General features: G+C 36.0%; 2 protein-coding genes across 5 annotated transcripts in view; one reads left to right on the forward strand and one right to left on the reverse strand.

The window, feature by feature from the left end:
- Positions 1-24,804, reverse strand: part of pio (zona pellucida domain-containing protein piopio) — a 163,174-nt gene that overhangs the window by 35,722 nt on the left and 102,648 nt on the right. For 2 of the 4 annotated variants that reach the window (XM_073989696.1, XM_073989698.1), the window contains exons 4-5: positions 4,487-4,685; positions 4,334-4,400 (exon numbers count right to left, since the gene is read on the reverse strand). In XM_073989696.1, coding sequence (XP_073845797.1) covers positions 4,334-4,400; positions 4,487-4,685 — 266 coding nt within the window. The remainder of the gene's footprint in view (positions 1-4,333; positions 4,401-4,486; positions 4,686-24,804) is intronic. The other 2 variants (XM_073989700.1, XM_073989699.1) reach the window with 1 other exon arrangement.
- Positions 12,489-13,547, forward strand: LOC141405856 (apolipoprotein D-like). The gene is made up of 4 exons (XM_073990641.1): positions 12,489-12,589; positions 12,651-12,896; positions 12,955-13,136; positions 13,206-13,547. The coding sequence occupies exons 1-4, from the start codon at positions 12,579-12,581 to the stop codon at positions 13,349-13,351; spliced, it is 585 nt and encodes a 194-aa protein (XP_073846742.1). The 5' UTR covers positions 12,489-12,578; the 3' UTR covers positions 13,352-13,547.

Genomic DNA, 24,804 nt, shown 5'->3' on the forward strand with positions numbered 1-24,804 from the left:
TAAGGTTTCAGCCTCATTATCACACAGAAAAGGCTGAAATTTGATATTTAGTCTCCGTTGGGAGTATAAAACTATGCACCTGAAATATGTCGGTATAGGTCCATATCTTCATATAGCCCCCGTAGAACGGTACCTTCCGATTTTCGGTATTTTGAAGGTTGTGGTCTGAATATCCCATAAAAATGGCTGAAATTTGGTATTTAGTCAACGTTGTGGTTGTAAAACTTTCCACCGGAAAATTGAAGGTATATGTCCAGGTCTTCATATAGCCCTCATAGGGTATATTGCTGGTTGTGGCCTCAATATCCCACCGAATAGCTGACATTTGGTATTTAGCATTCGTTGTGGGAATACAACTTTCCACCTAAAATTTGTCGGTATAGGTCCACGTCTTTTTATAGCCCCCATAGAACGGTACCGCTCGATTTTCGGTATTTTGAAGGTTGTGGCCTCAATAAACCACCGAAATGGCTGAAAATTGGTATTTAACCTTCGTTGGGGGCATACAACTTTTCACCTAAAATTTGTCGGTATAGGTCCACGTCTTCATATAGCTCCCATGGAACGGTACCTTCCGATTATCGGTATTTTGAAGTTTGTGGCCTCAATATCCCATCGAAATGGCTGAAATTTTGGTATTTAGTCTTTTTGGGGATACGCAACTTTTCTCTGACATTTTTCAGTTAGGTCCACGTCTCTATGTAGCCCTCTTATAACGGTACCTCCCGATTTTCGGTATTTCTTAGGTTGTGGCCTCAATATTCCACCGAAATGACAGAAATTTGGTATTTATTTTTTATTGGGGGTATAAAACTTTTCACCTGAAATTTGTCGGTCCACGTCTTCATATAGCCCCCATAGAACGGTACCTCCCGATGTTTGGTATATTAAGAGTTTTGGCTCCAATATCCAACGAAATGCCTTGAATTTGTTATTTAGTCTTGGTTGGAGATACAAAACTTTCCTCTAGAAATTTCTCGGTACAGGTTTTATACAGCCAGCATAGAACGGTACTGCCGATTTTCTTTCCTAACTAGGCGTTTACACCAGACAGTTTGTCTCCAAATACAACTCTGATTTACTAACACATACATACATTTGTCGGCCGTCTTCCAGCTGTCCATCGTTTTCTCACAGACAGCAGGGTTAACAAATTTTTGACGTTTTTGTAAAAAATAACATAAAAAAACAAAATATGTGAACGGAATACAAAAAGAAATTTAAGATTTTCATTCATAATTTTACAACTGTTTTAACAGTTGTCTGGACGCCTACGTCACACAGGCAAGTTTTTGGATTTTGACAATCAATACATGAAGTCAACTGTCCAGTCACGTGTAAACGCAGGGTAAAGATAGAAAACATTATTACAGGTAAAGAAATATTCCTTACAAACAATCAGATAGTATAGGTCCACGTTTTGGTATAGCCCCATATAAGGGTAGCTCCATTTAAGATTGGTTGAAGGTTTTAGTCCAACCGAGATTACTGTAATTCAATATTTTGTATTGCCTATGTTTCTGAAAGAACAACGATGATGTCCCATATGAGCTATTGTAAAGAGAGTATTATCTGTTAAAATATTCTGCTCTTGCAAGGAGTAGGATGAAGAGTTTAGTACATACTTTCATAAACGAAGCGACACAAACTATTCCTTTTTACTTCAATACAGTTTTGTTTATAAGATTATGATTCATTGTCTGATTCAAAGCCAGTCTCTGATTCAATCTGTTTTAAAGGAAGGAAGATATTTTGATTATTGTTGTCTTATTAGGACGAAGGTCATTATTTATGAAAGCTTTTAATTAATTGAATTAATCGAGCTAAGGAGTTTGTATTGAAATAGTGAATTTTAGCGAAGTCCCACACCTAACCAATATTCTACGATAGTTTTCCTGGTGGTTAATTCAGTTCATCAGACATATCGAATGTGAATGGCTAGAAGATAAAGGCGGAGTTTAAAATCGTATATTTATACAGATATTATTGTAAATTTGCAGATATGAAGTATTTTTGAAGCCTAGAGATTTTGTTTCTGGTACTGTCCCGTTCTTTTTCTTAGCATCGAGCCATTTGTTTAAAAGTTTTCAGTTGGTATTTGTACTAAAGTTCCATTGCGACGGCCGGTTCATTCTTTCTATTGGCAAAATAAATATAATTGTCTCTAATGCCCTGCGACGGAGGTTATAAAATGTTCGACGCTAGTAAATTTTGCATTAATTTGTTTTAAGATATCCCTAGATCAACTTTAGGAAATCTATTGATGTTTAATGAGAAGACATATTGATTTTCTATTAAAAGCGCAAAATGTTTAATCTTCTAATTTTTTGTTGTTTTACTTTCATTTTCTCATGGGAGAGAAATTCAATTCATCACCCCTAGAAATTCAATCTAGTAAATCCATTGCAATACGTCGATTATATTACCACTTTCTATTTTCAAAATTCCAAAACAATTTGTTTTCATTTGAATTTAGTTTATTTTATGATCTTCTTCCTCCCGATTGAAGTACCCAGGTTTTTTGTTTTGTTTTATAAATTCTCAATTAAAATTTAAAATACTTTCCCAAAATCCCAAAAGAAATTAACACTTTTAATTTCAAATTGATAAAAATCAACAATGGAACAAAAAGAAGAAGAATAACAAGATTTAATTAATGCCAGGGCTGTTTCAGCAAAACTGAAAAAAAAAACAGTTTAATTAAAGCTTTTGTAGTTTAATCAGGTTTGTGGCTTAACTCTTTTATGTTTTGTGAACAGACGTTAAGAAAAAAATAGAGATAAGAGGAAGAAGAGACACGAGTCCACAAAGAACATTACTCATTTGAATGTTGTTTGCAATATGAAAAATGTATTTTTAAGATTTCAAATTTATTTTCATCACTTCTTGTCTAATTTTCTCTATGCTGCTAATGGCAAAAAGTCACGTTTTATGGTTAAAGCTTATCAAAATGTGATTGCCTTTTTATTTGTGTTTTTTTACAATAGATTTAACCCAAAAAAACCAGGAAAAAAGCACACAACAAGTCCTCAATCTTTTGCATATTTATGTGCTTGTTTTTATTAAGGCCGCTTGTGATGTTTGTTCTTCATTATGGCTATATCTTAGCGCTGTGAGTGTGTAAAGCATCAGATTTAGCTCAAATTTAATATTCATTAATTCATTCTTATTAGTGAAATCAGACACGTAGTAAAAGCTAGCACGCAACTTGAAAAAAATCACAATTTTTGCAGACTTCTTGCTGAAAAAAAAACACGAACTGTCACTGAAGTCTTATAGTGACGTATGATGGCGTCGCTTTTTAAGGGTTTCGCCGATGTGTTGGCGAAAGTTAAGAAGATAAAAAGCAATATTGTCCAATAAAACAAGTTTTGTTATTATTCGTATTCGTATCAATTTGACCAATCACTTTGCTGCTGCTGATAGTTCTCCTATTCATGTAAAACTATTCAAGTGCCTGAGGCATTACGCTTTTCAAATTGTCATGTATAGCTACTTGGAATAATTGTCTGTTGGATTGTTTTGATTGCTTATGTTTGAGATAGAGGAGATTTGCTATCAGTTCGTTATTATATCAGAATTTCGATTATTTGGCAATTCACTTTTAATTGTTTTTTACTTTAAATTATTGTCGTATGGTATATTGACTGCGGAATTGGCCTAACTTCGGCTCCAATAAAAACTTTGAATATAAAAGGGCTGTGTGGAAATAAAAATAAAATGTAGATTCTCTCCCAAAATCAAAATTGAACATGCCAAATCACCATCATACATATCCTATGGTGATTACATCCCTCAGCGTAGTATTGGCTTCCATGGTGGGGATAGGTAATGGAAAGCAATAATCGATTTTTCGACTTTTTGATTTTTGTCTAAAACTAAAAATGCGAATAGCGGTCTGGCGATTATTTCATTTGTCCTAGAACTCGACTTTCGACTTTTGCATAACCGCAGCAAATTAATTAACCGTCGATTTTCGAGTCAACAATCTATGGCAAACTCGAAAATCGACCACAAGATAATAATTTTTAGACTTTTGACTGCAAAAAGTCGATCAATCGATTAGTCGAAAGTCGACCTATCTATTCCTATTCCATGGTGTTTCCTCCAAAGAAATCTATTGCGCTATGGTCGACACTCCTCTTGGACCCGGTTAAAATAAAGAGATCCCATATCATTGAGCTAGAAACAGAATCTCCGCTTATACCTCTTGGGATGTTTGGGGAAATAGCTTTTCAGAGGAGTCAATGATATCTCCTATAGAAATATCATTAACCATCTTTTGTAAATTTTTCTTCAATTAGGTTTATTATTAAAATATTTTTGAACTTACCGTCTCCTGAGGCATGGTATTACAACTACGTAGCGGTAGTTTATAGCGTAATGTTCCCTCGTGATCTCTGAGTAAAGCAAAAAAATAAGTTTTAATAGTTATTGTATGCTTTCTATATTGGTATGTGTGTATTTTATTAGTTTGCGAACCCACCTATATTCCGTTAAGCAGGTTGAATTTTTCGATAAACCCTTTGGATACACCATACCACTGAATAGACCAGTCTCATGATTAACGGGTGCATCTTTAATGGTAATCAGCATGGAACCCGATAAACATTTTATTTTTACCGTTGGCTCAACCATGGGCTTTTGTGATGTTGTTGTTTCCTCTTCGTCGGGATAAACATCTTCTGAAAGAGAAGAAGAAGAAAAAAATTCGTAAATTAGATTTTCTATCGTAAATGTATTTTTTGATAATATTTTTTCAGAGCTACCTAGGGTCTAGATAAGGGGCACCATTCGCAAGGAAAGCTTTTGCATTAACAGGAGAAAATCTTGAATGTAAACAGACAGTCTAGCCAGAAGGCGTTCTAGTTTAACCCACTTAGCGCCGAGAATTTTTTTTTTGCGAGAAAACTTAAAATTGTTTATGAAAATTCTTTTTTTGAGACTTTTTAAGCATTTTTTAAAAAATAACTGTTTTTTTAAACGTATAGTTTTCCTGCAATCGTGACTTCTTTAAAAGTGCCAAAAACTTTGGATCCTTATATGCAAATCCCTTGATTTTTGATTTAAAAATACTTTCACTATGTATATTACTAACAAATCTCTGACTTTATATGATTCTAACATTTATGATTAAATTTTTATCGCATATTTAAATTTTCCATCAAAAGTTGAATATTACAAAAAAGTGGATTATTTGAATAGCTTGGGTTTTAGGCCAATTGCGTGGAAATGCATAGTTCAAATGAAGCTTTATAAGCGTGAAATGAAAGTTAACAGACAATACTATAACAAAATGCAAAAAAAAAACCAGTAAGGAAAGGATCATAGTCGGGCGGGGCCGACTATATGATACCCTACACCACTGTGAATATGTAAAATATAGGAGATATGTATCAATTTGAACTGATTTATATACATATATATACACATCCCAAATTTCATCAAAATTAGACAGAGCGGGCGAAAATATACATAGGAGCTATATCCAAATCTGAATCGATTTCGATATAAGTTGTTACACTTATTTCTAGACTAAATTCAGTCACACATTCCAAATTTCATCAAAATTGCACGTAAATAGCGTGTTTTCAGCAAATACGTCAAATCGGCCGAAAATATATTTGGGAGCTATATCCAAATATGAACCGATTTCGATGTAGTTTGGGACATTTATTTTGAGACCGAATTCAGTTACACATTCAAAATTTCATCAAAATCGGACGTATATAGCGTGTTTGGTGCAGCAAATACGCCAAATCGGCGGAAAGATATATGGGAGCTATATCCAAATCTGAACCGATTTCGATATAATTTGGTACATTTATTTATAGACCTAATAAATTTAAATGTCAAATTATAGCTACATCGGTCTGAAAATGTAGCTACAAACGTCAAAACACCGCAAATCGGGGGTACCGTTATATGGGGGCTATACCAAAACGTGGACCTATGTCCACAAGTTTGGTTATATAAGTTTATTGACACTTAAGAACCCTAAGTGTCAAAATATAGCTAAATCGGTCTGAAAATGTAGCTAAAACTGTCAAAATACCGTAAATCGGGGGGTACCGTTATATGGGGGCTATACCAAAACGTGGACCTATGTCCACAACTTTTGTTATATAAGTTTATTGACACTTAAGAACCCTAAATGTCAAATTATAGCTATATCGGTCTGAAAATGTAGCTAAAAACATCAAAACACCGTAAATCGGAGGGCACCGTTATATGGGGGCTATACCAAAACGGGGACCTATGTCCACAACTTTTGTTATATAAGTTTATTGAAACTTAAGAACCCTAAATGTTAAATTATAACTACATCGGTCTGAAAATGTAGCTAAAAACGTCAAAATACCGTAAATTGGGGGGTACCGTTATATGGGGGCTATACCAAAACGTGGACCTATGTCCACAACTTTTGTTATATAAGTTTATTGATACTTAAGAACCCTAAATGTCAAGTTATAGCTAAATCGGTCTGAAAATGTAGCTAAAAACGTCAAAATACCGCAAATCGGGGGGTACCGTTATATGGGGGCTATACCAAAACGTGGACCTATGTCCACAAGTTTTGTTATATATGTTTATTGACACTTAAGAACCCTAAATGTCAAATTATAGCTAAATCGGTCTGAAAATGTAGCTGAAAACGTCAAAATACCGTAAATCGGGGGGTACCGTTATATGGGGGCTATACCAAAACGTGGACCGATATATCCCATCTTCGAACTTGATCTTCCGACGGCTAAAAAAAATGGTATTCCCCAATTTTCAGCGAAATCGGTCAACAAATGCGACCTGTATGTTGCGAACGGACGGACGGACGGACGGACGGACGGACATGCATAAATCGACTCAGAAAGTGATTCTATGTATATCCCTAGAAGGAACTATGGGTCTATCTCGCTTCCTTTTGTATGTTACATACAAATGCACTAACACATAATACCCCTTACCACATAGTGGTGTAGGGTATAAAAACACAAAAATATTCGAAAAAGCAAGAGTTTTACGTCAATTTTTGCAACCATTTTTTGTGGTGTTTAAACGACCTGGGTTAATCAGTAAGCCGGTGGAGATATTTTATGTCAGAAAATGTATATAAAAATGTGCTCAATCAGCCGGTACCTTTATATGGGGCTATATCAAAAAGTGGACCTATGATGGCAATTTTTGGTGAAGAAGTTTTGTGACTACTGGAAACCTCAAATGTCAAATTACAGGTAATTCGGCAAATAAAGCATGGGAGCTATATCAAGAAATTGTCCGATCTTGACGTTTTTTTGCAGTTGTTTTGTGGACACTGGGAAACTCAAATGTCAAATTACAGGTAAGTTGGTTAATAATTTTTGCTAAAATCTTCAAAATACAAATGGGGGCTATAGCAAAACATGGACCTATGTTGACGATTTTCGGTGGAAAAGTTTCGCGACTGCAGGGAATCTAAAAAATCATGTTACCAGTAGTTCTGTCAAAAAATAAAGATAAAACTCCAAAAATACCGATAATCGGGAGTTACCTTTATATGGGGGCTATACCAAAACAATGACCTATGTTGACGATTTTTGTTGGAGAAGTTCCGTGACCACCGAGAACCTCAAATGTCAAATTACAGACGGTTCGGTTAAAAATTTAAGTTAAAAACCTCAAAATACCGAAGATCGGGAGGTACCGATCAAGAAAATAATATTATTTCAATGCGTTACAAACGGAAAAACAAACTTAATATGTTGAAGGGTATAAAAAAATTCCAAAAATTAATAATCCAATCTGGGAATGATTGCGATATATGATTGCATATTTAAAAGTTTATAAAGTGTGCGCTGACTAACTTAGCTTGTGAGATGTGAAAGCTATTGACACAGTGGGGGAAGTCATCTCCAAACTTCAATCCCACGGCGATGGGTTCTTCGATACCGCATTGACCCGGAACCATCATGCCACCTCAGTATACACATGTTTGTATTTGTATCGTATTTCTGCGTTGGGAGCAGCATATACCAGAATGCCTGTTCGGGATTCTCTTGGTCCGTGCCGGAACGGAGGAAAACCCAGCACCAAAGTGGATGTGCTTGGTTTGTCGCATTCGCATCCACCACACTTAAACTTCGGTGAGATACAATAGATGTGTGGATTGGGTGCATCTTGTGAGGGACTACGACAAGGACATGCCACCCAGGGGGTCACTGTCGTCATCAGAATACGCGACACCCCCACACTCCCCCCAACAGCAGTCACACACGCAGCACCTAACACGACCCGTTGTTGTTCTAATCCCTGGAATTGCAACTTTTTTGCAATTTAATTGCACTCATAAGGTCTGTGGTTAGATTACCACGTTGGGACAAAAACATCACACTTGCCAACGGTGGCAAAATCCCCCTCAGTTTAAAGTAGGCGACATTTCTTGAGTATTCCAGCCATGTAAAACTTCTTTATATGTGATGTCGTAAGACACGTCGTTCGGACTCGGCGAACAAAATTGGGTCCCATATCATTGATTTTATATGAATCCCTTTGTCCCCTTGGGGATGAGTATGGGAACATACATATGTATATATGTATGTATGATCTGCGAGGTAAGATCGAGGAAATAGTGGATTTTATGGTTACGGCGCGCCGGTACAGGAAACCAAGCTCAACAACAACTACAGCTTACAGCGTTGTGATTGTTACAACGTACTGAGGAAGGATCGCATCAGAAGTGGAGGAAGCGGGATTAGCTTTTCCATTCCACCAGTCTGTTCAATACAGACCTATCTCGCTTGAGCCTGACTCTAATGACCCGTACATAGAATGTATGGGGCTAACATTCAGGAACTGCGGCGGTAGAGTTGTTTAACTTATACATCCCGCCGGTAAATAACATTAGCTCGCTATTGGAAGGTCATAGCCGTCTGATCTTTTGGGGACTTTAATGTTCATCATGACTTACGACATTCCGTACTCGGAAACGACCAGAGGGGTTAGTACTGGCTGAGCTTATTGATAGCCCTAAGTTTTACAAGGTCTATAAAGACCAGAATTAGCGGAGATTGTCACATTGTACAGACCGATTTCGCTTTTATCGTCTGTAGTAAAGACCCTTGATTCTTTAATCTTCCTTAGCATCAGAAACAGCTGCCCAGTTGCCGATCATCAGCAAGGATACTGTCAGGCACTCCACGCTGGCTGAGGACATCGAGCAGACTACTCTCGGGTCATGTTTAAAACGTAAGATAATCAATTATATCAGGAACAAGAAGTCCAAGTCCCGTAGAGAAAACAGGGAGTATCCCAAGATGGGGTGATATCTCCGGAGCTGTTTAACCTCTATCTCTCCTGTATTCCACGCCTCCAGACGTCATTAAGATCATAACGTATACTAACGATCTTGCAGTCATTTTTTAAAGGCTGTACTCCTATTTGAGTGATCTTACACGTTTTTCCGCCCGAGGGATATGCAAATATCCTCCACTAAATATACGATCACTCCGTTCACCACATGGACTGCAGAGTTGAGCATTGATGGTCTAAATTCCTGTAGGGCACTGTGCAAAACATCTGCCCAGTACAACCTATCCACGCAGCCGCTTTTCTTGAACTGGAGATAGACCCAGAGCCATATTAAGCAGAACAAGTAAAAATATCAGTCGGTTTTGCCGACAGAGATATACCCTCAACTTGTGTGAATTTAAACGTTCATCTATTGACAATATCGAATTAAATACAATATCGAATTAAATATGTGTTAGGGGATTTTTAGATTTCAGCCTTTCAGCCCTTTCTTGGACGTATTAACTTGCCGACGAAAATATATTTGCATTAAAGTTTAAAAGTGTTGTGGAGGAGGTACCTAAAGGAATGCATCGGTATATTCCAATAATTTCAGTATAAATTAGAAGTTTTGGTCCAATATGCAAGGAAGCATGGACTTGCTCACGAAAAACATAATATCGCTGTAATCAGGACAACAAGGATCTTCGAACAGACTAGGGTTTTGGGTTTTCCAGGTTTTTGTCATTCCTGGGAAACGGTAATCAAAAAATCGCCATTCCCAGGAATCCGGGATTTCCCGGGAAATTTTAAAATACGAGAGTGGATTAATATTTTCGTGTTTTTTTATTTTCCCATAGTAACTTATATGAAATTCAATATTTTCAAAGAGTTGCGGGCTCACAAATGGATGACACGTTTTCTCTCCATCGATTAAAAACGAAAAAATATGGAAAAATGCACCATGTTGCCCGGATTTTGCACACACTGACCGTTTCCATTATTCATAATGAAAACGCTCTATGGAAAGTGGTTTGGCTCAAACAATGAAGTTATTGATCAAATTTTACCGACCTCGAAAATCGTATGTTTTATTCTTATGCCTAAGATTGCTTGAAACGAGTAAGAAAATATCAGTCAGCTGTACCGACTAAGATATACCCTCAGGCTCCGACCTAGTCTATAGAAAAACAAAAACAATACTTCTGACGTTTCTAAGGGCTTTTTGAGTTTTTGAGCCAATTTCATAGAAAGTACGGATTTTCCCGAATAAATTTTTACTTTTTTAACTAGGGCCACACACAAAGCATGTTGCCAAACATTTAAAAGAGAGTGTGGGAGATCCCTCGACGGTTATCTTACGTACTACCCAATGTAGTTGGTATCGGCAGGCTTTTTTGGGATTTTGTGCCTTTACTTCAGGAAGAGTTGTGCCGTCATAACAGGGCCTTTAGATAAAACTTTTTGGAAAGAATTTCAAAAAATTCAAGATGAGCCGTTAAACTGCACTTTTCCTAAATTTTGTTTTGAATATACCGAAGGGCTGGACCGATATAGTCCATATTCCAACCTGATACATGACTAGATGAAATAGTACGATATGCAAAGTGTGGACCAATCAGAAACTTCCTGCAGGAGTTATCTAGCCAATTTTCCATTTTAGTTGTTGGCGTCAAGGTTTATTGGAGCTTTTAAGACATTATCTCAGGAAGTAAGCACTTGCCCCCGACAAAATTTGTACCGTCGTAAAGGGGGTCGTAAAGACTGAAAGAAATGGCTGAAAAAAGTTTAAATCGATCCGAGAGGAGCTCTAAAGCGTCACTTTTTCCGAATTTTGTGTGGAACTTTGTTGATCTTTTTTGGGGAAGGTACCGGAAGTAGTGGACCACCGATATGGTACATTTTTGAACATAAACTAAGTTTGAAAAAATATCGAATGCCAAATTTTTGACCTGATCGGTGGCTTCGTTCGCAAGTTATCGTGCGCATCAGCCAGCAAGCCGGACCCTCTTTAGAAAATATTCTTTCGCACTTAAATAAAACAGAATAAAAATCCATCGTTATAGTCTATATTTTTGGTGCTGCTCTTATCACTTTTCCCCTGAAAACATTTTTGTAGATTAAAGTTATTTCCAAATATTTTGTAATTTATTGATTCTATAAAATCTAATCGAATTTTGATTCTATGGTACAAAAGTGATGGGCATAGTTTATTCATTAATTCAATATTAAAAAGTTATTTCCCGACTTCCCGGGAAATAAGATTTTGTTTCCCCGGGAAAATCCCGTAACCAATAAACCGAGAATTCCCGGGAATTCCCGGTGCGGGATTTCCCTACCCAAAACCCTAGAACAGACTCTAAACTGCACTTAAGCAAAAATGTCGAACGTGGATGTGGGAGGTGCTCCAAGGAGTGGACGGATATACTCCATATTCGATCTCTGGAAAGCATCAATTTCAACACTATCCTAAAAACGGCTCACGGCAAATGGAAAGACCAAAACTCCCTGGGGAAAACAAAATGAAAGATGATATCTCAAAACACAGACTAGTCTATTCAAAGTTCTAAGACTATTGTTTTAGAATCCCACATTTGTTGCAATCAGTTGCAAAAGATATAAATCGATTTCTCGCACACATATTCCCAAATCCACTTGATAAACTTGTGAAGGTTAAACTGACTGTACTCGTACGAAACATTGTAAGATAGTTCCAATATTTGGTTTAATTAGTTGATTATCATTAGCCTATCATAGTCTAGTTCAATAGAGATAGATAACATCTGCTTCTGAAGTAGAAAAAAACTGTGTATGAAAAGTTGACTATGGGATTTCTATAATCTTTTAGGCGTTTTTCAGATATGGCCGCTGGCCGCTATCTGTAGTTATACAAATTAATGTCATTTGTTTATGTTTCGTAATTTGTCTGATTGTATTTGATAATAAAAAAACAGACAAAACTCTGTTACATGGAGCTGGCTAATCAAAAAAATATTTAAGTGGTCACATTTCTACACACCTCACGAGCTAATGATAACACTAAAAAATAACACACTTTTCAAATAAAACAAAAATAATGAAACAAAATTGATAAAAACAAAGACAATAACAATGATGATGATACATTATTAATGAATCAATAAAACGTGTGTCTGTGTTTTTTAAGTGTTGACCATTGGCAAATAAACAAATGCTTTACGTTTAGAACCGCCATGATATTCGTATAAATAACATGGCTCATTTAAGGAAGTTTAGTTAGAATCCCAGAGAACTCCAGACAAGGCAGTTGTAAAAGTTTCAAAAAACAAAACACAAAAATGTATAAAGAGTAAGTAAAAATATGTGGCTTATTTTATTTATATCTAATATTGTTTGTCCATTTTTTCCAGATCCACTCTTCTTATTGTATTGGGCGCCATTATTGTTGGCTCCTCGGGTCAAGTGGTTTACCCGGGTGCCTGCCCGGAAAATATTAAAACCGTTGAGAGTTTGGATTTACAAAAATATTTGGGTTCATGGTATGAATATGCCAAATATCCAGTCTATTTTGAAAGTGAAGGAAAATGTGTAACCGCCAAATATACTTTGAATGCTGATAACACGGTGAAGGTAGAAAATAGTTTGGTTAATGAGAAGTGAGTATTCTATAATGTTATTTGTAATTTATATTTACTGTTTGGCTTTTCTTTCCAGATCCAATGTCTATGAAAATATTATTGGCTCAGCTTCTGTTGTTGCCCCAGGTAAACTGTTGGTAAAATTCCCTGTCTCACCAGCCTATAATGTTTCCAGCAACTATTGGGTATTGGACACTGATTATGAAAATTATGCCACCGTATATTCCTGTACCCCCTTGACCAATGAGTCTCATGCCAGTGAGTTTTGAAAATATAGTTTTTTTATTATTTTTTAAATATTAACTTTTCGTTGTTATAAACTTTTAGCCATTGTTTGGATTTTGACCCGTGCCCAAATACCCAATGCAGCTGTTATTGACAAGGCTGCCAATGCCTTAAAGGAAAACAATATCTCCTTGTTGCCTTTGAAGATTACCAATCAAATATCTTGTGACGATGTTAAACACCAATAAGAAGGATTGGAAGGCAATGAAAGGGAACGGATTTCAAAAATATGGATTATTTGGATTGCTAGATTGATGGTGACGCGAATCAGTCACTGAAATTACTTTGAGATTTTGAAGCCTATGAATAAAAAGTGATAACTCGTTATCTATAAAAGTTATATTGTTATTAATTAAACAAAAAATAAATGAATTGTGAATTGGTTAAGAATATACTTCAAGGGCACGAAGTGCGGAATTTAAGTTTTTTTTTAAGAAATATTATAGTATTGTGGAAAGCACTAATATTTATTAAAAACGCGTCTGTTTTTAAAAAAAAGAATTTTTATGAATATTTATTGTTGAAACAAAATTACGAGTGAAAGTTCTGATGAGACTGAAAAAATTATTTTTAAACAACAAAAAGTGTGTATACTATTTTCAACAAATGAAAACTAAAAATTCAATGGTTGCTTCGCCACACAGCTATTGCTGAAATTTGTTGAGGCAAAATTTGAGCTGATTGAGGAATTGGTTCGTTGTTATTGACTCCATCACCAACGCTAAGGTTTGCGTTTGCAGAATTTTCTTCGCGAGACATCGTATTCAATGTACGGGGTCACCAATGTGGAAAGCACTAATATTTATTAAAAACGCGTCTGTTTAAAAAAAAAAAAAGAATTTTTATGAATATTTATTGTTGAAACAAAATTACGAGTGAAAGTTCTGATGAGACTGAAAAAATTATTTTTAAACAACAAAAAGTGTGTATACTATTTTCAACAAATGAAAACTAAAAATTCAATGGTTGCTTCGCCACAGTATATACACCGTCGTTTTTCAAGGATTAAAAGGGCCAAATTGTGAAGGAAAACAAAGTCAAACTGAAAATCAAATCTAAAATCATGGAAAAGTATCAGTCGGCTTTGGCGACAGAGATATACCCTCAGCATGGGCAAATTGAAACACTTTTTTCACAAAAAACTTATGTAGTTAGGGGGTTTCAAAATTTTGGTCGTATGAACCGACAAAAATGTTGATTAGGATTAAAGTTCAAAATTTTTGCGGAAAAGGTATTTAAAGGAATGGACCGACATAGACCATGGGGGTGCCATAGGGGGTTTTTACACCCTTCGGGCTGTTTTCTCAAGAAGTATGAACTTGCCCCTGAAACAACTTTTACAATCGTAATTGAGGCAGCGAATGTAAGTTGCTTCAACAAAAATCAAAGTTATCCAATAGCAGGTCTTAAAGTGAACTTATCCAAAATTTTGTGTGGGAGGTACGGGATGGAGTGGACAAATATAGTCCATATTCGAACCTGATCTATATCTGGTAGATATTATGAGAATGTGTAAAGTATGGACCAAATCGGTCACTCCCATCAAGAGTTATCGTGCGCACAATTTTTCCGAATATTTTTGAACTTTTGCGGGGTAGGTACCTGAAGGAGTGGACCGATATGGCTTATGTACGAACTTAAACTAAGTTTGGAAACAATATTACGAAGGCCAAATTTTGGCCGGAATCGGCATCTTGCGCTTCCACCCATAAACATGGTGTCAGAGGGTTTGTTTTTCAACTTTCAGGCTATTATTCAGGAAGTATGGAATTGCCCCTGAGGAAACTTGTACCTTCGTATAGGGGACAGTGAATACAAGATGTTACAACATAAACCAAGGCGATTCGTGAGCAGGTCCTAAACTGAACTTACTGAACTTTTCCGAAATTTTGTGAGGGAGGTACTCGAAGGAGTTTACCGATTGAGTCCATATTGGAACCTCATTTAAGTCTAGTAGAAATTTCATAATGTGCAAAGTAATGACCAAATCGGTAACTTCCTTCAAGAGTTATCGTACGCACAAATTTTCCGAACATTTTCGAACTTTTGTGGGGGAGGTACCGGAAGGAGTGGACCGATATAATCCATCTTTGAACTTAAACTAAGTTTGGACAAAATATTACCAAAGCCAAATTTTGGACCGAATCGGCAGATCCGTTCGAGGGTTATCTTGCGCTCCAACCATTACACACGGTGTCATAGGGCTTTTTGTAACTTTCAGGCTATTTCCTCAGGAAGTATGGACTTGCCCCTAATGAAACTTACAGCGTCGTATAGAAGACAGCGAATACAACTTGCGTAAACAAAAATCAAAGCGATTCGAGACCAGGCCCTAAACCGAACTTTTCCGAAATGTTGTGTGGGAGGTACCCGAAGGAGTGGACCGATTGAGTCCATATTGAAACCTAATCTAAGTTTGGTAGAAATTACACGATGTGCAAAGTATGGACCAAATCAGTTATTCCCTACAAGAGTTATCGTGCGCACAAGTTTTGCGACAATTTTTGAACATTTGTGGGGGAGGTACCTGAAGCAGTGGACCTATATGGCCCATCTTCGAACTTAAATCGAATCTGGACAAAATAATTCGATACACAAAATTTGAACCGAATCGATTGATCCGTTCGAGAGTTATCGTGCGCACCAGCCAGCCAGACAGACAGACGGGCAGACAGACAGACGAACGGACATTGCTAGATCTACTCAAAATTGTCTGAAACGGATATCGTACAAACATACTTGGGGTCTAAAACCATTATTTCGATGAGGCACATTTTTGGTCGTATCAAAGTGTAAATACCCTCTTTAGCCTAAAGGCTGAGGGTATAAATATATCTTATTTTGGTATGGCTTTTCAGAAATGCAATGAGGGACGTATTAGGAACATTCGAGAAATTTTGTTAACGATTTTTGGTGAAAACAAAAAACATCAACGTTTGTTCCACAAGCCAAACTTCGAATAGTTTAGAGTCGAGCATTTTTCACAAATGAATACGAAAATACCCAGCCAACATTTTTTGAAATTTTCAATCAAATTCGTGTCTTTTTTGATCCGTCTGCACGATTAAAAAGCTGGAATATGTTTTCTGTTCATAAATGACTCCTTTGTCGGGAAGAAAACGTAACCTCAGACGACTCTTCTAAACAAATCACAAATGAGTCTTCCTCTACATTAGTTTCGAGTCATTTTTGCCCATTTTCTGATGGTATATAAAGTCGTTTTTCGAATCGTATTTTAATAATTTATTGCTGATTTTTTGATTAATTTGTGATTTTTTTCGAGTCTTTTTTGAGTTTATAATCGTTTATGAGTCTTTAGTAAGTCATTTATGAGTCTTTTTATCAGACGAACAAATTAAAAGAATTTTCTTTTTCATTCTTCTTTGTTTTTGTTTCCTTCTTTTGGTTAGTTTTCTTTTCTGCCTCGTTGTGACTTTTAATTATCCCTTTAGAATACTGTTTCTTCATTCACTTTCTTTATTTCACTTGGCAAAACCTGGACATGTGTAGTCTTTGTCGATATCCATAATATTATATGTGATATTTATATCAAAGTTTTGTAGAAAGTGTATATGAGAATTATATACAACCAAACCGTTATGTTAAAAAAACAAAACAATCAGAGTTAAATCACCTAGCTGTTCAAAATATGATCAGAAGATACATAATTCTAGTCACTTTTTAAACACCTGCATGATCCTTTTTTGATTAAGCATTTTGCAATCTTCAGGTGATCAAAATTTGACAATAAATAAAGAAAAAATAGTCGCATTTTAAACGCCTCAATGATTTGTTTGTGATTACTACACATTTGTTGTTGTATTTTAAATTGAACTCTTTTTAATCATTACAGAGAGTCACATTCATACAAGCGACTTAATCAGTTTTTAATCACCAAAAGGACTGTAAAAAGACTCCGCAATGTGACTTTTGAAAAAACAATCTTCCAAATGCTAGCTGGGTATTGTTTTGAAATTTGTCATTTGTATTGAAAACAAAAATGGAGCAAACATTTTTTCGAAAATGTAATTTTAAGTGTTTTCTTTCGTTTTCATTTGCTTATCGAAATAGGGAAACAGGTTGTAAATTAAAATCTATTGATTGCATTTTATTTTTTTGTAGGGTTTGAAAAATTCCTTGTAAAGAGAACATTTAAAAACATTTATATTGAAAGGCCACCAAGAAGTTAAAAACACTTTCATTCTCCAACCACCCTGCTGAGATGCTTCCAAACTCATTATCGATGGGTGAGGACGAAACTGAAAATGTTTAACGATTTTTTATTTAATGTATTAGACATTTAGTTGTTGTAATATTGTGCTTCTAACACTGACTTTCAAAATTCAACAAACGGTGAAGCTTATATTAAATTTGAAACATTTTAATTATCTCTGCATGACTTTAGAAAACGAAAGTGTAACATTTTCAATTATACCATATTTACATTAGGCAATCTCTCACCAACAAACTGACAATTTCCGCAAGGAAAATTTCCTAATGTAAATATGGACTTAATAGAACATTAATATATATTTTTTATTACTTTTTAGTTTTATTTTTTTGGTCGCTATTGTTTGGATAAGTTATACATTTTAAATATTAAATTTAGTATTTTGCTTGTGAATACATTTCTTTGTATTTCGTGTTTCCTACCAAACTCGAAATTTTACCAAATTGTCTAAAACATTTCGTTTATTTTTAAATTTCAATGCGGGCGTGTGTTTTTTGGCCAATTAAGGTAGCAAAAAAACTCAAGGTTAAAAAGTTCCGGTTCAATAATTTTTTTCTATTGGGTATTATGAGTAATGTACGCTTGGTTAAACTCGGTCAATAACCCTTTTCTTTATATGCCGGTGCAAAAAACAAATGTCACACCTAATTGCAATTACATAGTACGCCAAGAGGTGTCATCTGGCAAATACAATGATTTATCAACGTGAAAATAAATAAAGATAAGCTTTATTTAAGTGGAAATCCACTAACTTAAGGTCTGGGCGCTGGAAAATTCCTTTTGGAAAAGGACAATAAACCACAGCTCTGATTTACTCTTACGTGAAAATAGGGGGAGAGGGTACTTTTTTTGGTGGTGGCGGTAAGTTTTTCTTTGGGAGGAGGAGGGGGCAAGTTGTCCCCCTCAACTTGCTCGAATTCGAAGGAGCTTCACTCGCGAGTGGAATTCGAGCGAGTATTCGGAGCTCTGCTCTGCGGGTGCCACCGTGGTGCAATGGTATACACACCCGCCTTGCACGCAGAAGGTCGTGGGTTCGATTCCCCGACTAGGCAACATCAAATTTTCAACGGTGGCAAAATACCCCTCAGTAATGTTGGCGACATTTCCTGAGTATTTCAGCCATGTACAACTTCTCTACAAAGTGGTGTCTTAAGACACGCCGTTCGGACTCGGCGATAAACAGTAGGTCCCATGTCATTGAGCTAATATGAATCGGGGTGCACTCATTGATATGAGAGAAGTCTCCCTTGTCCCGTATGGGATGTTGTGGAACAATGTTGTTTTGTTATTGGGAGCTCTGCAATAAACAGAAGACCATATTTTTTTTTTTTAAACCAACCTAAAATCTTCCGTACTGCTTTTTTGTAGAATATGGAAGTCATTAGTTCAACACGCCATAACTCAGAACCCAGGACTTTTATCTTCAAAATTAATTTTCCCACCCGGAATTTTGTCCGATTTTTGTCGTTAATCAAAAACTGCGTTAGAGATTCCCACTACTGAGGTCTTCAATCACAAGTCCTGGTGATTTTTCATAAGAGGAACTTCTAAGGAAAGATCCAAGTCAATTCCTTGTGGGCTTCAATAAGAAGACACCTGTAGTGCGATTCTCTAACTCATTTTTTGAGTTACAGGCAAAAATGGTAAAATTCAACCGAATAATTATAAATGAAAAGTAAAAATATAAGTTGGCAGCACTATAGCTATCGGTAAAACTTTACGACTATTTTTTTTTTGGTTGCCAACTTACCGAAAAATATCGTTAATTACCGAAATTATAAGCATTTTAATGTTACCGATTTTTGTCGGTAACTCAAACAAGGAAAAGCGTTGAGTTCGGTTCGGCCGAACTTTTTATACCCTCCACCACAAATTTCAGCCATTTCGGTGGATTAATGTGGCCACAACCTTCAAAATACCGAAAATCGGAAGGTACCGTTCTATGGGGGCTAAATAATGGCGTGGACCTATACCTAAAGGTTTCTGGGGGAAAGTTGTATACCCTAAACGAAGACTAAATACCAAATTTTAGCCATCTCGGTGTGATAATGAGGCCAAAACCTTCAAAATACCGAAAATCGGAAGATATCGTCCTATGGGGGCTATATCAAAACAATGACCTATATAAACATTTTATGGTAGAAATGTTTCTTAGCCTCTGGAAATACAAAGATACAACCGCGTACTTTATATGGGGCGTTATATGGGGGCTATAACAAAACGTGGACCTATATAAACCAACTTTGGTAGGAATATTTTTTGGCCTCGGGAGACACAAAATACCAAATTACAACCAATTCGGTGGTAAAATGGGACAAATATCTTAAAAATTCCTTAAAACGACGACGCGTCACGCGTCATTTTGTATGGGGGCTATATGAAAGCGTGGACCTACATAGCCCGCTTTCAATACCAAAAGTCCTACGTACATATAATAGATTTTTCCAACATTTCATCCTCCTACGTCAATCCGTTCGGATTCCACAGACGGACGGACATGGTTATATCGATGTAGAATTGCACGCTGATCAAGAATATATATAGTTTGTGGGGTTTTCGATAAGAAAATCTTGATGGTATGAAAATACTTTGTGGATTTCTATCTATAAGAAGGTCCTGTGGTCAGTTGTATCAGGGCCTACAGTCTTTCAAGTAGTTTGGAAGTGAGAGAGCGAGAAATATCGTTATTACCAATGCAATAACGATATTGACAGGGTGACTCAGTTGTTGTCCTATGCACAAATTTTAGTTATTTAGTAGGATTCATCATACCCAAGACACAAACCGTATATCATCACAAATGAAGATGTGCTTCTAGTTTCGTAAAGATCACATAAAATCTTCTTATAGAAAGTGTGTCAAGTCAAGTTTTCTATTTATTCTTTTGCCTGCTCAAGGTCTATAAGTCGGGTGTTTCACTGTGCAGGCCACATTTTCCGACAGTCGCACAGTGGTTGAAATCACTGATCTAGCGGCGCGAAATTAATAACTTGCAAACGAATGGAGATATGTCTCTGAAATCTTGCACAAACGTAGTATGTGTCCGTGGTTAATAATGGACTAAATATCAACAGCATCGGCTAATATTTTGGTATAGCCCCCATATAACGGTACCTCCTGATATTCGGTATTTTGAGGATTTAAGCAATCCTTTCCTTCCAAATAAGTTGCAAATTGGTACTTAGGGTTTTTACAGGTCACTAAACTTTTCCTCCAAAAATTGTGGACATATGTCCAGGTTTGTGTATAGGCTCATTTTTAGGTACCTCCCGATATTTAGTATCTTAGGGGATTTAAGCTTTTTCCACCCAAATTAGGTGTAATTTGGTATTTGGAGTTCCCAGTAGCCACAAACATTCTCCACCTAAAATTGTGGACATAGGTCAACTATTTGACATGGCCCCCATATAACTGTATCGCCCGATTTTTGGTATTACGCGAAATAAAGAATTGAAAATAAACCTACATTTTCCATGCGTTTATCATGCAAAGAAAATTTGACCACGTCCACTTTTTTCAATTTTAATATTTTCTACAAAAACTACTGAACCGATTTTCCTGAAATTGCCACTGAATGTAGAGGGATGTCCCCCGTTTAAAATAGGCTACAAATTTAGTTGAATTCCGGAAAAGGAGGGGTACTTCCCCTATACCGTATTTCTTTAAAAATTTTATATCTATATAAATAAAAATCACGACATTTGCAAAATTTCATATTTGTAAAAATTAGGAATGTTGAGGTTGGGTACCTTTCCCACGCCTTTCTTTAAAACGCAATATTTATAAGCCATACAATCCATATTTTTCCAAAACTACTAAATCTAATTTCATGAAATTTTTAAAAAATGTTCAGGAATGTCCCTTGGTCCAAAATGCTATATGTATATTTGTAGACGAATTTCGGGAGCCTATTGTTTTCTAGTAAATAAATAAATAAGTAAATAAATAAATAAATAAATATTTTTTTCTAGAACGTAATAATTCGTCGGTCCCCAACTGCTACGTTATAAAGCAGTTCGACTGTACTTTACAAATAATGGGCCCCGCTCAGCATTGGTTCTTTGTCACAGTTTTTAATTTACTGGCATACCAAAACAATATGTAACGGGGTTTTATCAAAACATGGTTCCACATATGTACATTCGTTAGCGCCATCCAACGGTAAGTAGAGGAACTTCTTAAGTTGTGGTGAATGTCTTGCCTATTACATGGTAGAGGCTTGGATATGTCAATGACGATTACCAACTCTAGGTTTGTGTCTAGCATAACGACTGATTCATCCTGTATCATTGGTGTAATACCGATTTTGTACGCTTCTTCAATATCTACCTACGAACTATTTATTCCATGAGAATTTAAAATCAATAACATTACTTTAATAAATCTACTCGATTTTCAGTTAATTTGGTACCGATTACATCATAAAACCATCTTAAGACTTCTCTAAAATGTCATATCATTTATAACAACATTTAATACCTTGTGTCAGAATTTGGTCTTACATAAGAAGACTTTGTGCACTTCTGTAAGAACACTTTTATGTTCTTCCATAAGAAAATCTTGAAGTTATACCTGAGAATATCTTTTGGTTTTTTTTAGATGGCTTGCGGTCTCCAAAATACGATAAATTTCTATGAGAACGCCTTGGCATCATCATTAAGAAGGTCTTACGGTTCTTTATTAGATGGACTTCTGATCTCCGAGAACAAACACCTTGTGATGTTCTATTGGAAGGAGTTGTGCTGTGAAATCAATTTGCAATCTACATCAGCAATATTTTCAAGACCTTTTCAATAGCCTTCGAAGCAAAAAAAGGTATATTTTTTAAGTCTCTTTGTTGCCTTAGCATTCGCAACACATAGCTATATACAAAACAAAGAGTGAATTGCTTCATGCACGTTTATATGAATTTACTGTAAGAAGAAGAATAAAAAAGCTTTTGTAAACCTAACAGAATACTTCCTGGTTCTTTGAACTTTTATAATACCCACAACAGTGTTCCAGCATCAATAGCAATAATCTCCAGAGAGAATTTCATAACTAGCATATTTCATAATTGCCACATAATTCGTTTCTGGGTAGATAACTAATGTGTGTGGTGAATTTAAAAGAAATAAATTCAATAATAAATCAAAATTGTCAACCAAAATGATGAGGAAAACAACCAACAAAGAAACAGATGTGAAAGAAACAACAATGAAATATCTCGTCTTCTTCTTCGAAAAGACTTTGTTTAACTTCCACATCACAACGTGGAGCTATGTTCAGAGTACTAAGAAATCCCATGCAAGGAGGTGCGGTTACTGTTACTGTACAACAAAATGCGGAAGAAGTGTTGCGAGCTGTACTGTGTTGTAATATTGTTAGCAAATATAAAACGCCATCATGCCACCACCACCAGCAGCACGTTAATGACATTGAATATCAACCAAGCCAAGCCATCCAACCAGCCCAAAGATGGCAAAACATGAAGAAAGATGGCAAAAAACTGGAAAATAGTATTGCAGCAAAGCGTTAGTGTTTTACTAAGAAACAAATAAATCACACTGGCATGTGAACAATTGCAGACTGCAACAAGCCAAAGATAAACTATGAAATGTATGATCATGGCATAAAGAGATATGACAGTATGTGAGAGATTTCAAATCACAGAGGCCCTATTTTAAAAACAATGCACAATGGTAACGGGGTAATAATCTGGTAGCCAATAAACAACATCTTTAATAAATAGGAAAAAATCCGATACAAATGTCCCAAGATCATCATCATGACTAACTTCTAACAGCAATTGAGGTAGTAAATATGCTGCTGTGTGCCAACAACAAAAACACAAACGTATTAGAGCTTTATGTGCAAGAAAACCAAAAGATCGCCAAGATTATGGTGCCTTGACTTCCACTTCTTGTTAGAAGACTCCAAGAGAGAAAGAGTTATTTGTAGTAGCATGCATTTAAATTAAGCTAACTAAATTCATGTGACCACATGCAACGTGTAAGCAGGCATTCCATGCCACCATAGCAATGTTTGTGTGTTCATTGGCAACGGTTTTGGGCCATTTAAGTTTCTTGAACCTTTTGCTCAAAGGGGTTACCAGTTATTTCTCTTTTGTTGTCTTTTCTTTTCGTATGCACTTCTTGAGTTCTTTTTTCGCGTTTTTTTTGTGTATTGGCCAGGCCTTTAGAATTTATTTGCTTACCTTTTTTGTTGCTAGTAGGTTTGAAGTCAGTTGAAAAAAAGAAGCAATATGCCAAATGTGTTTAAAGAAAGTACAGTAAGTGACTTGAGATTTTTTTGTGGGATACAGAACAGTATTCAAAAAATAAGGAGGCAATATAATCACACTGGGATGAAGGAAATTAATGTTTCATTGAGAATAAGGTGGTATAAAAAATAATTTTATAACAGAAAAGTTCCATTGTCTTCTGTGGAAAGAACAAGGTCGATATTGCAGATTTGTTCTGTATTCTAGCTACAATAACACTAGACGTAAGTTTCCAGTTATCCGAAGGCTGAATTATCTTGACTAGCTACAATCTGGTTTAAAACAGAATTCGATAGCATCAGTTCTGGCAGGACCAATCGTTAACAACTACGTGGTAAGTAGGTAGAGAGTGGGGGAGCGTGAAAAATTGTGGCATAAGCGGATGATTCTGTCGTCATATTAGACACAATTCTTAGAGAGGATTTTGTTTTAACTATATCCAAGACACAAGCCTTAAGATGATGAAATGATAATGTTTCTCTATTTGCCGTTGGATGACGCTATTGCATATTATATCCTAGTTTTTGCAAGGGTTGGAATTGTTGTTTGCAGTTTGGAATTTTTTTCAGTCAATTAGCTGCAAAATTTGTTAGCAAAAATTTGTTCATATAGAACCATTTTTCTTTGATTCTTGTGTATAATTATTACTAATATCCTTCTTTCGGTTTATGTCTAAGATAACGACGGTGTCACCCTATAATAACGGTGTAATATCGCTTTTGCACGATCTATCATTCCCCGCCTAATCGAAGAGACCCAATAAGTAAAGGGTGTTTTTTTAAGCTAGATAGAACTTTAAATTGTAAAAAGTAACACAAAAAATTAAATTTTGATGAAACTTTTTTTTATTTGTTTCAGTATACTCTGACAAATCATCATGAATAGACTCACGCTTGAACAACGCTACGAAATTATCCAAATTTACTTTGAAAATCAGTCGTCGATTCGCGCAACTTATAGACGACTTCGTCATTTGTATGGCGTTCAGCGATGAGGCGCATTTTTGGCTTCACGGGTTTGTTAATAAGCAAAATTGCCGCATATGGAGTGAGACCAATCCACAAGAGACCCTACAGACTCCATTACATCCAGAAAAATGCCCCGTATGGCGCGGTTTTCACGCTGGTGGCATCATCTGACCTTATTTC

This window comes from Musca autumnalis, unplaced genomic scaffold, assembly GCF_047663935.1.
Source record: "Musca autumnalis isolate F117 unplaced genomic scaffold, ASM4766393v1 scaffold_5, whole genome shotgun sequence".
Lineage (NCBI taxonomy): Eukaryota > Metazoa > Arthropoda > Insecta > Diptera > Muscidae > Musca > Musca autumnalis.

What these genes read in the sequence shown, in the direction of transcription:
- LOC141405856 (XM_073990641.1), top strand. An exon ending in AATAGTTTGGTTAATGAGAA is followed by an intron (nt 12,897 to 12,954) that starts GTGAGTATTCTA and finishes TTTTCTTTCCAG; the next exon opens with ATCCAATGTCTATGAAAATA. An exon ending in GACCAATGAGTCTCATGCCA is followed by an intron (nt 13,137 to 13,205) that starts GTGAGTTTTGAA and finishes ATAAACTTTTAG; the next exon opens with CCATTGTTTGGATTTTGACC.